At 44.5% G+C, this 15,048-nt stretch overlaps 1 protein-coding gene across 6 annotated transcripts in view; it reads left to right on the top strand.

Annotated features, from left to right (window-relative positions):
• znf609b (zinc finger protein 609b) overlaps nucleotides 1–13,254 on the top strand; it is a 66,265-nt gene extending 53,011 nt beyond the window's left edge. Inside the window, exons 4-9 of one of the 6 annotated variants that reach the window (XM_079289709.1) lie at nucleotides 2,673–2,760; nucleotides 4,243–6,676; nucleotides 6,810–7,176; nucleotides 7,982–8,350; nucleotides 8,576–8,645; nucleotides 9,817–13,254. In XM_079289709.1, the coding sequence (XP_079145835.1) occupies nucleotides 2,673–2,760; nucleotides 4,243–6,676; nucleotides 6,810–7,176; nucleotides 7,982–8,350; nucleotides 8,576–8,645; nucleotides 9,817–9,826 (3,338 nt within the window). In that variant the 3' untranslated portion in view covers nucleotides 9,827–13,254. Of the gene's footprint in view, nucleotides 1–2,672; nucleotides 2,761–4,242; nucleotides 6,677–6,806; nucleotides 7,177–7,981; nucleotides 8,351–8,575; nucleotides 8,655–9,816 lie in introns of all 6 variants that reach the window. The other 5 variants (XM_079289711.1, XM_079289708.1, XM_079289710.1 and 2 more) reach the window with 5 other exon arrangements.
• Nucleotides 13,255–15,048: the final 1,794 nt, after the last annotated feature.

Raw genomic sequence — 15,048 nt, 5'->3', positions numbered from 1 at the left:
CACTGGAACAGGCTGCAACCTCCGGGTTGGAAAAGTGAAGCCAAAGTGCCCGAAACATGCATTCTTTCAAAATAGCCAGCAAGGGGCGACTCCTCTGGTTGCAAAAAGAAGTCTGATTGTATTGAATCTATTTGAGAAAATGACTCCTCACTTGATTTATTACCTCAGTAAACATAGGTTTATGATCTCAATCGCTAGTTTCAGGTCTTCTCCAACACAGCGTGATGTTTTTTTTTGTAAATTACGGTCCCATTTAGAGTGAAATTGATCATAAAGCAGGGAATGCTTAAGGTCGGGGCTACACTGTGATTGGCGGGTTGCTATCATCACGTCGTTGTCCGGTCTGGGAGTCGTCTGTGTTTTTGTCTTCCAACTTAAAAGCGTTCACAGTTCATGGAAGTTCATTGTAACCGTTTTGGTTGCCCAGAAATATCTTGTTCAGAGTTGGGCTATATTTATACATATGTATGTGTATAACTACACTGTGGGCTACTTTTCTCCGGTAGACTCTTAAATGAGTTGTAGGTGAGGAAAATACAGGGGACTTCCTCAGGGGAAGCCGATACAAAGATTCATGTTGCAACAGGACAGTGATCCGTATCAAGCAGCCAAATACACCAGCGGATTCCTTCAGAACAACACTGAAAGTCCTTGATATCTGAACCAAAGGTCAGACCTGAGACATGTAAAAGAAAACCTTTGCAGTCTTTGAGATACTCCTCATTCAGCTTCACTGAGCGTGAGAGTGGATAACAAAAAAGCCTGGCGCTCTCCAAAGGTAGAACAATAAAACAGGGTGGTTAAAATGTCTTCATTCTTCAAAAAAAAAAGAATATTTTTACTTCTAGTACTGGCAACAGAAACAATGCTCGTCCATTGTCACAGCCGCTGAAGTGAGGACACAGTCTGATGCTAATTTGAAAATAATAAGAACTCCTGGTAGAATTTCTAAACCCCCCCATGCCAGAGAAAGCAGGGAGGACTCTATGCTGCGCATCATGAAAGACGACTCATTCATTTGCCCTGCCTTGATTTACATCCTGCCACAACCAGCTGCCAGAGCCATTTTGTGCTGGAGTGTTTGGAGAGCTTAGGGGGGCGGGCTGTTGAAGGCGTTTTAGAAAAGGCCTGTGTTCTTTTAATGTGACAGAAAGCTGAGCTCGAGAACCTCTCAACGACATTTGCAGTTGGATCCAGCCTCGACCCGGCGCTCATGTTTTCAGGCCATAGAGTGAAGGAAGAGACGCGTGGCCAAGTGTCAGCAGGCTCCTGTAAACATATATAACCGCCCCATGCACTCGCCGCTTTATGCCAGAGGCAGCAGGAGAAAAATGAAGTCTGAACTGTGACTTGTGTGTAGGAAGGGGGAAAGATTGTAAGCGGCGGATGGCTATACCATTTGAAGTGAGGGTGAAGGAGAGAGGGAAAATGGGGTGAGCGAGAAAGGTTTCCGAAGCTAATAAAATGCTCCCAGGGACGGAAGCTGCCAGCCAGCATTCCTGTGCCATTAGATAAGTTAGCTCACTGCAGCCTCCAGTTTCTCTGCAGTGCTGAAGTGGCAAGCTGAGGTCACCACCGGGGGAGTGAAGGGGGGGATGGTGGGGGCAATAAATTCAGAATGTCTTTGTGCACGGTCGTTGCGCCTAATCCTCTGAAGCTGTTTGGTTGGTGATTTAGTTTTGAATTTACGTGCACAAGCTGCAAATTACCATTCATCTGCCTCTAGCCTGCCGTCCACTCTGTGCTATGAGTTGTTTTTTTACATTTACATGAATTGTGTTTATTGCAGGGTTTCACTTGTGTGATTTTGTACAAATATGCATACTTAATATGACATTTTCGTGACAAGCTGAGGAAAAGTATTTGGTGTCTTAAGGAGAAACATGCATAGAGAGTCGTGTGGTCTCCTGGAACTAATTTTAGGCTTTTAAATGCGAGGTCGGGTATCTCACTGAAGCGCAGGTCGGATAGTGTAGCTCACACCGAGCGCCACCAACTTCACACTCGCCAAATAGCAACACAGAAGCGTCTAAGTGTGACAGATTGCAGCAATACCGGTGAAGTCGAGGAGCTTCTCTCGCACACTCTGTCGCAGTCTGTCAAACTGAACCATTCGTGTTGAATTGGTTTAACCCAGGAGCTTGTTTGTTTGTTTTAGAAGCCGTAGTAGTAGATTCCTATTCTCCCCAAGGTAGTCAATTTCTGGGCTGCAAAGTGAGATAGAGGACTGCAAAAGAAAAAGAATATTTGCCTCCAAATAATTCTCCTTCAGGGAAATCTCCTGCACTGTGAGACGGCTTATTTAAATGGAAAGGGTGTTGAGTGAATATTCGCCGGTAACCCCGGTGTGATCATTCTTAGTGAGACCTTCCACCAGTATCTTAAACAGGTTATAAAGGACCGACTGCAGTTGAGTCTGTTCAAAGTCATTTAGAAGATATCAGTCAGTCTTGCCCCTGCGGCTTTCCTGTGTGAAGAAGATTAAAAAGGGATCTTTGACTTGTCTAACTGTCTGGCATGTGACACCCTTTAGCAAAGATCAACGCATTGATGCAGCAGCCACAATGCACTTTTCACTTCCTGTAAAACGTTCTTTCTGGTGTTCTTATGTTATTTTTCTATTGTCATAGATAACACAAAATAAATGGCCTCTTTGCTCCCTCGTCTCACAGGCATGCTGGTGGTCAATGTCACTTGGAGAAACAAGACGTATGTGGGCACCCTGTTGGACTGCACACGGCATGACTGGGCCCCCCCCAGGTAAGCAGCATTCCTCTGTTCGGTTCTTATTTCAACCGGAGAAAGCAGAGTGACGTAGCAATATCTAAATGTGCATCATCTAATCTGCGCATGTTCTGTTAATGGTCCATTGCCTGTGTGGTGGTGTTCCCACTAAAGCTACACTCACCGGTTTTTCAAGGTATTTGCACTTTTACAAAGAATTTACTGTCACACATGGTAGTTGTAAATGTCAAGGTAGAGGAAAAAGAAAAGTCAGGATTTCCATGGATCATTGATGCAGTCTCTCTATCCAAGCTGCACTTGGTCTCTTAACCTTTTCACGTTCTGTGTGATACGAATCTGCTCGAGTACCATCAGCTCAAGGATATACGGCCTAATGCACAAAGTTGCTCGTGTGCAGCTGGACCTTTCAAGTACATGTGAGCCTCTATCTGGAGTGTGGGGAAACGGGATTCATTGGCAATCGGCTGGTATCCCAGGAGGAAGTAGTGGAAATAGAAAGCTACTCGAACAAGCCAGATTGCAGAATCCAATTATTGGACTAATAGCTTTTCCTCAACACTGTATAACATTCTTTATCACCAAGGCTGCAATTTCTTAGATCAGTGTTATGTGGGCAGTAGCTTACGGTGTTTGTAATTTCTGGGCATTTCCCTTTGTTATGCAAAATACACATAGTCGTGTGAAATACATTGCCAAGGACTTGCTTTGATTTAGGGCACCTGCACTGAATCTAAATGTAAATATAAATCTATATTTGAAATGCATGGTTAAGTGCAATAGGAAAAAAAAAATCAAGATTAAAGCCTGACTAATGGAAAACAAGGAGAGGCTGCATCGCACTAATGTATCACAGTATATCACAATATTGTTCAGTAAGTGAGGTTTGCTGGGCTGTATTTGGACCAAGATAGTCTTACAGTTTGCAGTACGACTACATTAGGGACACACCATGAATAATTCAGGAAGCTTTCAGCAGACTGAATATAAACTTGGGCTTGTAATGAGTCTAAATTCTTCTACCACTGCCAGACTATGGATGTATTCACATCCCCTGCTGGGGTTGAAGTTGTTTGGAGAGACTTGTAGAGGAAGCTGTGAGTCATACCAGCCCGGTGTCTCTCTTTGACACAGATTCCTAACCTTCACTGCTGTGCAGAAAGATAATTACATTACTGTTATGGAGAGATAAGGCCAAACTGCTATTCTAAGTGACTATGATAGTGACGCGTAGTTTTGATTACAAAGCAGCTGGACCGTTCACTGCTGTCTTATCAAATGATGTTTACCTGCCTTTGAGTTGTCATGTGGCTTACCTGTGAAACACATCTGGACCTTCCAGATACAAGTGTATTTTATAAAAGATCACTTGTCACATCTTGATTACACACAGGAGTAGCTGTTTTTCCATTGTATCATCTAAGAAGCTAAACTAACACGCTGAGTTGTATGAAAATCAACCATCACTAATTCTTCTACGTGTTTTTGCCACTCCTGCAGATTTTGTGAATCCCCAACAAGCGATCTGGAGATGAGGAATGGCCGTGGTCGAGGTAAGCGGATGAGACCGAATAGCAACACCCCTATCAATGAGAACAGCAACTCATCAGACAACAAGGGCACCACCAACAACAAGACACGCGCTGCCTCTAACAGCAAGGGCCGAAGGGGCAGCCAGACGCCATCAGAACGCCGCACCCCACCCAACAGCAACACTGAGGACATCAAGGCCAGTCCCTCCTCAGCTGGAAAACGTAAGATCAAACCAGCCTCGGATATGGAACCCAATTCCAGCTCAGAGGACACCAAAGGCAACAAACGTATGCGGACAAACTCCAACAGTGGTGTGGGACCAACAGGTCTCCCTATTCCTTCTATTAAGACGGAGCCACTTCCACCTCCTCTCGATCGCAGCTGCCCCTCTCCAGTTCTTATTGACTGCCCACATCCTAACTGCAACAAGAAATACAAGCACATCAATGGTCTCAAGTACCACCAAGCCCGTGCCCACAATGATGATGACATAAAGTTGGAAATAGATGGAGACAGTGAATATGGAGAGGACTCGACTCTCCACCCTGAACCAGGTAACTGTAATGGAGCATCTATCTCTCAGAAAGGATGTTTGTCTCCGGCACGTTCAGTTACTCCAAAAGGCAGGAACTTTGATGCTCAAAGTCCTTCCCCGTCTCCTGGCAAGTTTGGTTCAAAGCAGAGTAAAAAGAAACTTGCTGAGACAGATCCAGAAATGGGAGGTACCCCGACAGACGGGTGTGAGGATGGAGCATGCCTCACTGATGAGGCCAGTAACGATGGTATAGATGATAAGAGAGTATCAGACAAGTCTAAAAAGGCTGGCACAAAGGCTGATAAAATGGCTCAGAAAAACATGAAGTCACCACGGCCAGTTGGCCCTGGCTCGACAGCATCCCAGCAGATGTACCCTTTTCCTCCAGGAAACCCAAATTCTTCCCCGGGGCTTACCCCAATGATACAAGGGATTCCCAAGAGTCCCCAAATGAAGGGCACACAGCCTAAACCCCCTGCCATTGGAGAGCCTCCCTCAAGTAGCTCCAAAGACAAGAAGAAGAAAGACAAGAAGAAAAAAGATGGTGGGAAGGAGGCTGACAGCCCCAAGCCGCCGGGAAAGGGAGGGAAACTGGAGGAAGGGAAGCTTCCATACCCTGAAACTTCCGATCAAGGAAATAAGGGGGAAGGACTCCTCAATGGTTCCTCAGATCCTCACCAGAGTCGCTTGGCCAGTATCAAGGCTGAGGCTGACAAAATTTACAGTTTTTCTGACAATGCCCCTAGCCCATCCATTGGTGTAGCCAGTCGGATAGATGGCAGTGGGATGCCACAGCCTCTCACGCCACTTCACGCGGCGAACCAGAATGGTGCTGACAACTCCTCAGTCAAAACCAATAGCCCAGCATATTCAGACATTTCAGATGCCGGTGAGGATGGTGAAGGAAAATCGGATGGTGCCAAAGTCAGAACAGAGGACCAAGCTGTCAGGGAAAGTGTCAAAAAAGCGCTCTTTCCAAACCCGACACCCAGCAAAGATTCCCCGTACTATCCCAGCTATGACACTTATTACTCACCCAATTACGTAAACCCCAGTCCTGGTGGGCCCAATCCAGGCACGCCAGGGGCTGAAGGTCCGATTAAGATCAAAAGGGAAGAGGACCAGGACCAAGTTGAGGAAAAAGTTGAGGTTCATGAAGACCGCAAACCTGACATCATTGCTCTTAACCAGCAACAGCAGCAGCAGCAACAACAACAACAACAACAGCAGCAACAACAACAACAACAGCAGCAGCAGCAGCAGCAGCAGCAACAACAGCAGCAACAACAGCAGCAGCAACAACAACAACAGCAGCAGCAACAGCAACAACAACAGCAGCAGCAGCAACCCTCAGTCATCCAACAGCGATCTAACATGTACATGCAACCTCTTTACTACAACCAGTATGCTTATGTCCCTCCATATGCATACCACCCCGATCAGGCCTACCATAACCACTTGATTAACACCAACCCAGCCTACCGGCAACAGTGTGAAGAACGGCAGCGACAGATGGCTGAACAGCATCGTGCTGAGAAGAAGTCAGATGTAGCTTTAAAAGAACGAGAAGCCTCCATGAAGGAGGAGTGGAAACAAAAGAGCCCAATGCCGCCAAGTCTCTCCAAAGCCCCAAGTCAGTCGGACCTTGGAAAGACATCGCAGCCCCCAAGCAAATCCAGGGACTCACCCTCTGAGCCCTCCTCCAAATCCCTCGGAAGCATAAAGGGGGACGACCCAAAGTCCCAGCAAGCTGAGGGGCTAAAGATGAAGCTGACTGAAGGGAGCCACCACGGAAAGGAAGACTCCAAGCAAGCGCTGGAGTCCAGGGGTCAGGCAGGGATGGAGCAAGCCATGTGGTACAGACAGGTAAACTCCAATCTAGTATAACAGTGTTAGAATATATGCTTGTGAACCTGTTGTTGTGAGAATGTTTTAGGATTATTTCAATATGTAAATGCTGATTTGTGCTGACTTGGACCTTCTTTACCGCCTTCAGCAGTACCCCGAGAGCCAGAAGCCCCAAGCAGAAGACGAACACCAGCAACAACAGCCTCGATGGAAAGATGAAAGGGACAGAGAGCGGGAACGCGACCGGAAAATAAAGGATGACCGGCCCAGGCCCAAGGACAGTCAAAGTGGGCTCAAGGAGGACGGCAAAGAGGGCAGTGATCCCAGAATCACTTCTGAGGACCATCGGGTCATGAGCAAAGACTCTCGTTCTAATCCCCACATGCAGTTCTCATCACCACTTGCACAGCACCAAGGCTACATGCCCTACATGCATGGTTACCCCTATGGACAAGGCTATGACCCCAACCACCCCGGATACAGGGGCATGCCCTCGGTCATGATGCAGAACTACCCAGGTATGACGTTAGACGAACAATATTTAATACACTCTTCGTAAGAAAGCACATGCATTATGAATAAATAGTTAATGTTAAATGTCTCTTACATTTTGCATGCATTGGCTCTAAGGATTTATTATTCTGTATGTGCTCGACTCAGCAGGATCTCTTTTGTGATCATTTCAATTTTCTTCATAAAACTCTGTAATTTGCAGAAATATTTGTGTTTTACTAGAAATTGCAGTTGCATTTGAAAACGGTAAAGCAGCATGAAAGAACCGATGATGATGACGATAATTTGGTGGAGCTTAATGGGGCCAAAACACAGCATGGGAGTAATCTGCAAGGAAGTTGCATAGGTCAAGTCAATAAAGGATTGATTTTGTGGTTCTGAACAGGATTTGTAGATATGGAAAATGGCATACACTTGAAAGGGTTTTCTTAAATAGAAATATTGAGGGGGTTGGCAAAATCCTCCTGATATATGTTGCCCAAAGAATATAGTATACGTGTATCCGCCACCAGACCAGGTATGGCTACCATCATGTTGATAGTTTGCACAGACAAAAATGCTTCTCCACTTTCCGCTTGTTAAATGAAATGAAAATGCTAAATTCTGTAGTTGTCAACTTTTTTATTTCCAAGATCAAAATAATCCCATGTAGATAAAGTCAGCTGGTCTGGTCTGTTTAACTGTCGGTACCTGGATATGAGGCAGATGGACTGGTGACCTGAAATCAATTGTGACCATTAATGAATTATAGTCAATTTGTATTCCACATAAACCTAATTTTAAACCCTCAATATTCTTCATCACTCTTAGGTTCGTACCTTCCTGGAGGCTATCCGTTTTCTCCATATGGCACCAAAATAGCCGGAGGTGAAGAAGGCGGAGACAAATCTCGTGCCAGCCCCACTGTCACCAAAACGGCAGCGGACTCCAAAGCCCTGGATATCCTGCATCAGCACGCCAGCCAATACAAGAGCAAATCCCCCACAGTAGGTGACAAGCCACCCCACGAGAGGGAGAGGGAGCAGGACCGAGGAGCCGGGGGAGACAGAGATCGGGAGAGGGAGCGAGAGAGGGACATGGACCGACCACGCTCCTCGCCCTCGCAGCGCATCATGCCCTCTCACCACCACCTGGGATACCCGCTGCTCTCGGGCCAATACGACCTGTCCTACGCCACAGGTCAGTCAGTCCTCAGCCGTCCCATCGCTTCACTAAATGTTAGAAACATGCTTAATAAGGCACGATATATGCAAAGTAGATTAATGCCAGTTAGGTTCATACCAAAAAAAGAAAAAAGGCCCACAGTCAGAATATTTACTGTAAGTAGATACAGACTGTTTTGGCAGATGACCAATCAGCAATCTAACTTCAGAACCTAAATAGGAATCTTCCAATATGCCATAGGTCTCTCCTCGTCAGCTATTGTTGCCAGCCAACAAGCAGCAACCCCCTCCCTCTACCCACCACCGCGGAGGTGAGAACGGTAAGACCCCTTAAGAAGACGGTGAAACACAAGCCCACTGAGACACAAACTGATAGCGGTGTTTGCAAACACAGGTGGCAGACATCGTGCTTCACATGCAGCTGTAGTTAGAAATATTAAGGTTAGGAGTGCTGGCACAGATTACTGTTCATTTGTCCTGGCTTTGTTTGATCTGAAGTGAAAAGAACACCGTGCTCTCGTTGCAGACTCGGAGGCAGCAACCTGCAAAGAAAACAAATCCTGGTCAAACAAAGCCCTCACTGCTCTGCTGCAATCTAGTATAATATGCAGTGCGGCATTTAGCCCCTCAGCTCATCCATCCTAAGTAGGTCCTCTGAGGACAAGTGGATCATAGTGTTGATAATAGAGATGTGGAATGAGCCCGCCAGGACTCTAAACCGGAGCAGCCTGCACTGACATCTAGTGGCAGCTCTTTGAAATGACAACTGAGTCATTTGATGAATAAATATGTGGTGGTGATTCACCTTTATAGAGCAATACAGATACATTACTTCCTCCAAAATAATCACAAAGTTGAATCGACCTGAACATTATAACCTTCATGAAAGTGTAGTTTATTGCAGGACTATTGTGTCAGCGACGCGTACCCAATAACCTACCAGCTGAGTAGGCTGCAGGTCTAGAAACTTACAATTATCAATGCCCAGCAGTGGAAGGAGTATTCAAATGCTTTACTTAGAAATACCACAGAAGTATACTGCATTTCAAGTAAAAGTACAGTAATATTATCAGGAAAATTTCCTTTAAAATCACAAGTAAAAGTACTCCAACATTCCCTTCCAGAGAGCTCCAGTATCATATCTATTATATTATTATTGGGTATGCATTAATGTGTAAACAGTGTTTTAATGTTGTGGTTGGTCAGATGATAAAACGTATGTAAGATGAACATGTATTTTGTTCGTAAAATCTTAATTTACAAAGTAACTATTAAACATAGTTCCTAAATACAGTTGATGGATTTAAAAGTACATATTCCCTCTGAAGTAGAAGTATTAAATAGCCTAAAAATACTGCGCTGCCTGCCTTTGTGTACATCCACGTATATAAAGCTTTTATTCAACATCACACCGTTGTATCTGTATTTAATGTAAATGATTTGGTGATCCGGTAGTAAAGACGTCTCCTTTGTGTTCCACAGGGAAACCTGACCGTCACACCTCAACCCTGCAAAGATTCATGTGACTGGCTCACATGAGACGGAGATTTACCTTTTAGACATCAGTTGAATGGTGTTTCTATACTTTTAGTTCTTCTGCCCCGAGGCTAGGCAGATTGTCTCTTCTTTTTTTTTTTTTTTTTTGTCCTACCCTCGTAAATGAGCCCAAATTTCCCCAAACCTTGGACTGAAACAGGACTGATAGTAACCCAGGTTCAAAGCCATCGCTCTGCTGCACCACGCAGAGGAAACACCAACCCGCTGATTATCTAGTCTTTGCACTGTCAACAAATACAATGCAAAAAGAGACTATTGGACTGCCAGAACAGCTTTTTGTTGTTGTTGTTTTTATTTCTTTCTTTCTCTGACTGCATTGTTTTGTTTTTTTGTCAAACGCAGAAGGAAATTGGCAGCGGACTTTGATGAGTTGGGTGGCTGACGGGAAAGGGGAGTCAAACTAAATAAAAGACTGAAAAGAAAAAGAGAATCATATTGAAATGATTTCAACTCTGTCTTTGGCTTAATTGTATGCCGTGAAACAACAGTATATCCTTAACTTGACACATGTTTGGCTATATTTCGGGGGGGAGGGGGAATATGGCGACAGCTGCTTTCTTCAGAGACTTGAGAGCCTGAGACTGAAGTTTTTCATTTTCCATCATCATTGTCAGTCCCCATCCTCTTTGAACCCTCAGTTCTTGTTTCAGGGATGATGTCGTCATGTTTTTTTGTTTTTTTTGCAAAGGGGACCGCACACACCTCAATGGAGAATAAACACTATTCATGTTTTCTTTTCTCGGTAATGCTCCACCTCTACTCCATATCATTGTGCTCATCCTTGAATGTGTCTGATGCTGGTATGAGTCCTGTTTTCCCCTCACAATGAACGGGTCACATCCGTCGTTACACTCAAACGGTGAAGCCACATCAGCAAGCGATGAATTCACATCGTGTTGTTTTTCTCTCTCTGAATGATTGTGCTTCATTCAGCTCGTCTTTCAGTTGTTTTCTGTAAACGGTGTGAAACTTCATTCAACTCATGTATTTCTCTGCTGTAATATAGACTTTTAGCCTACTTTTCTGTGCATAAATGTTTATATTTATCCCGGCACGCAACTGCTTCAGAACTGCCACTGTTAAATAGCTTTTGGCCTTCGCAGCGTTTCACAATATGTGCTCAGATCGTTGTTTCCTGGACGTCTGGCTGTGCTTCTTCTTTGCTTGTCTTGCTGCGCTTTTTGTTTTTTCATTCTTTTTGGCTTCGACCACGCATCACAAGCTTGCTCCGCACCTCACAATCATCCCAACACGCTGTCCACATCTTTTTCATTGATTCAAACAAAAACAAACAAAAAAATAAAATAAAAAAAAAGTCAAAAGGGCGAAGATTTCTCTTGGTGCTTCACTTGCTCATGTGGCTTCACCATAAACGCACATTCACCTCGGCCGGTTAGCATGGGTTTCTTACAAGCGGCTAGCTTGAGGATCAGCTGGGCCAATGACACCTCAGACCATCAGCTTTCTTTGTTCAGTTGCTGTCTGTGCCGTTACATCAACACACTGGCACACGAAAGCATGAAATGACCTCAATGTTGAATGAAAGTGAAACGTCACACGAAAGCAACGCGACGCAGACTATGGAGTTAAAAGGACAAGTGTGTAGGATTCAGTGGCATCTATCGCATCCAACTGAATACCCCCGCCCTCTCCGAGTGTGTGGAAGAACCTACGGTGGCCTTCAGGTGCATTCGCGCCACCAAATTCAAGCTTCCACAGCGTAAAAATAAAACCCCGGCAAGGCCCTTTTCTAGAGCCTGTTTGGTTTGTCCGTTCTGGGCTACTGTACAAACACGGCTCCCTATGAAGACACGAAGGGCTCGTTCTAAGCTAACAAAAACACAATGGCTCTGAGTTTAGCATACTGATGAGTATTATTGCTGCTAAGATCCCCCTCAATCATATGCACTGGTCCTTTTAAGCAAGTGAAAGGTGACCCTGATCCCGCACACATGGCAGAAGAAAGGAGGCTCACAGTTCAGCTGAGAAGAAGCTCGAGGCTTTCCTTTTGGATCTCGAACTGGCGGCGCCGCTCTGTAAATTCACTTTAAATCTACAGAAAAAAAAAAAAAGAAAAAAAGCCCCGGTCGACCAGAGGGCCCTCTTGGCTTTGAATTACAGTCCTCTTGTATCTCAGGGGTTGTAAGTGAAATTCTATCCAGATGCCATTTGCATTGATTTGAGAGGGCTTCTGTTTATGGGTGTGAAGGATGTGCTGCGGTGGTGGTTTTCATTCATAAATGGCAGATTGGCTCAGCACAGGGACTCGCTAAAGGCCTCACTCACACCACGCTGTTGTGGGCTCTGAGCGGCCCTCATGTTCCTCTGACGCGTCGGAATGAGAGTAGAATATTGACCGTGTTGTCATTAAATTAAATTTGATTGATTTTGGTTTTTACACTTGTAATGTTCCCATTGTTGTTTTTTTGTTCTCATTAAATACTGTATGTGATCAAGTCCATAAGCCACCAGTTAGCCTGATGTTTAACACCCTCTGAAGTTGGGTGTTAGCTGTTTGAGACTCAGCACTCATGGTTATGAAACTGCAGCGGCTCATTTCGAGGTTCTCGGACATTCCCAGTCATTAAGTTGCAGTTTCACGTCCCACGGAAGTTCGCAAGGTGGTTTATCTTTTGACTTTTTGCGCATTTTAAAAGGAGGAATGGCTGACATGAGAAGGCTGAATGTGGTGGTGTTTGACTTGTACTTAATCTGTGAGGGTGATCTAGGCAGCTGTGATGTCATTAAAGTCGGTGGGTTTTAGTACCAGCAGACTGCATACAGTACATATAGTTTTATCGGACAATGGTTGTGACAAGTGCATTTGTTCTCTCTCTCTCTCTCTGACTGAGAGTAGTAATGTTATCTCAGTAGTAAGCAAAGCCCAGTGAAAATCGTATGTCCTGAAGTGTATGAAAAAGCCAGAAAGTCATGTTTTGCTATCAACATATTGGAAAGTGCTTGGCTCTTGTATTTTGCAGGACTGTATTTGTATCATGGTGAAGAGTATATTTATTGGCCAGCAGTTGTCTCAATTGGTGCCTAGTTGAACATTCTTCTGTGAAAACACAGAGACACTTGCTCGTTTGTCCTTTTCGCCCCAAACCCACCCGCTGTCTCACCACCCCCCCCCCCTCCCCCCCACCCCCAAAAGTACCCGTTCTGGTGCTTGCAAGGATGTTTACAATGTCTTCATTTTCTGTCTGTGTGAGCTATTCAGAACTCTTCACCCTTCTCCTCCTTTCTCCCTCCCTTCAGGAGTTTGTGTAAAGTGTACATTGCCATGGTTCTTTTTTATACAATACTCTGTAACTTGCCTTTGTAAATTTGGGCTGGAAAAAAATAAATCTTTTTATGAGACAATCTGTCCTGGGAACTGCTCAATGGCTTCTGCTCCGAGGATGCTGTGGGATTAAGACAGTAAGACTGTTCAGTTATCCGAATGTCCTCCGATTGTTTAAACTACAAGTAAGCACTCCAGTATGTTTGCTCAGGTGGAATCCTCAAAATTATATTTGTACGCTTGAAAGTCGAAAAAACAAAGTTATCATGGAACAAGTATTTCACCTTGGAGACTATTTTAGTTATTTAATGAAGGGGTTTAATAAAGAATAAATAGTTTGCCACACAGGTTGATCTTTGAGCCGTTTACATTAAATTAGTTTTAAGGGGGGTTTTTTTGTCTAAAATCACCAGAATGCAAGTTTCCAACATTGCTTAGTAATTAATATTCCTTTCCTGAGAGAAGATGAAGATGCTAGAAATGCTCATTAGAAAATGGAAACTGCAGTGTTGCACTTGACCACAGGAGAGCAGTGTCTCTAAAGACGCCGCGCAGTCCATCTCAGCTGGGTCAAAAGTCAGGTCGAGTCTGTTTTTAGGGCGTTTTACTGCTGACTAACTTCCTTGGTTTAACACAATATAAATGCCATTTATTTCAACATACATGCTGTTTAGGACACTTTTCTTGCATCGATGTGACACAGTAAGACGTTCGTACGGTTTCAGTTTGAGCATGTAGTCTTGAAACAAAAGAAAGTGACACATCCGATGAATTCATCTTGTAAAGATGCAAGATTGGTTGCATTTTAGTTGCCTCTCAACGGCTCTCAACATGGCGAAGACGAGCCGGCGGCTCACAGCTACCGGTGCAAACAACGGCGCCGGGAGATGCTCGGATAACAACAGGAGAGTGACTTCATTCTCTGCTCAGGTCGACATTACTCCACTTTATCTTGACACTAAACGGTGTCTGGTGCTATATTATTGCTCTGGATGTTAAATACAGTCCCCTTAATTAAAGTCCCCCTTTAGTCTGTTTTCACAATCTGCTGAAGGAGGAAAGTTTCTCTGTTTCTCACCAAAAACTCGTTTGTATCCTCGAGCTCCAGCAAACGCGACCGAGTCTGTTTAAATCCTCATAAAACATTTGCAAAGTATATGTTCTTCTTCTTTTTTTATTCGCTGTTGTGGACATCCTTGTGTGCCAGCCTGCAGTCTGCTTCATCCCCGCCTTTGCTGGTGCATTGCAGCACATCTTGGCGTGTTGCCGCCACCTGTTGAGTGAAATAGTGAAATAGCAAACAACAGCACAGCTGGAGGTTAGACACACCACTGGGAACCATGAGATCCCAGTGTAACACGTGTGTGTACCAGCAGGAGTCTGTTGTCCTTCATATTAGGGAGAAGCAGTCGATGTGATTTGTTTGAGTTTGTAAGTAGTTCAGTTCTTTACAGAGTATTTCTATATGTCTTTAAACATGACTGTGGGGGATCTTTTAGTCAATAATCATGCAAAAATGTTCTCATTAAAAAATTGTGGAGAGCATTTTCACAGATCAATGGCAATTGATCGACTTAATAAATAAAACGGTCATTAGTTGCATCAACCCTAGCAGTGCTGGCTGTCAATCACTCTTCACTGCACCGCTTTACCTTACTGTTACATTATTTACATTGTTTATATACGTCATTGGCGTCTGCTGTAGCATTCACTGCCATCAGTCAGTTAAGGGTATGTGTAACTGCCCCTAGTGCTCGTGAACTGAGAGAGCATCAGCATAATGCAACGTCGGTGACAGGCAGCGATTACGCTGGGGATGATTTTGTCGATGCACTCAGCTCGGCAGAGGGAGGAGGAGGGAGGAGAGAGAGAAA

The sequence above is a fragment of the Melanostigma gelatinosum genome (genome assembly GCF_949748355.1).
Source record: "Melanostigma gelatinosum genome assembly, chromosome: 2".
NCBI lineage: Eukaryota > Metazoa > Chordata > Actinopteri > Perciformes > Zoarcidae > Melanostigma > Melanostigma gelatinosum.
This window is presented reverse-complemented; position numbering and strand designations above follow the sequence as displayed.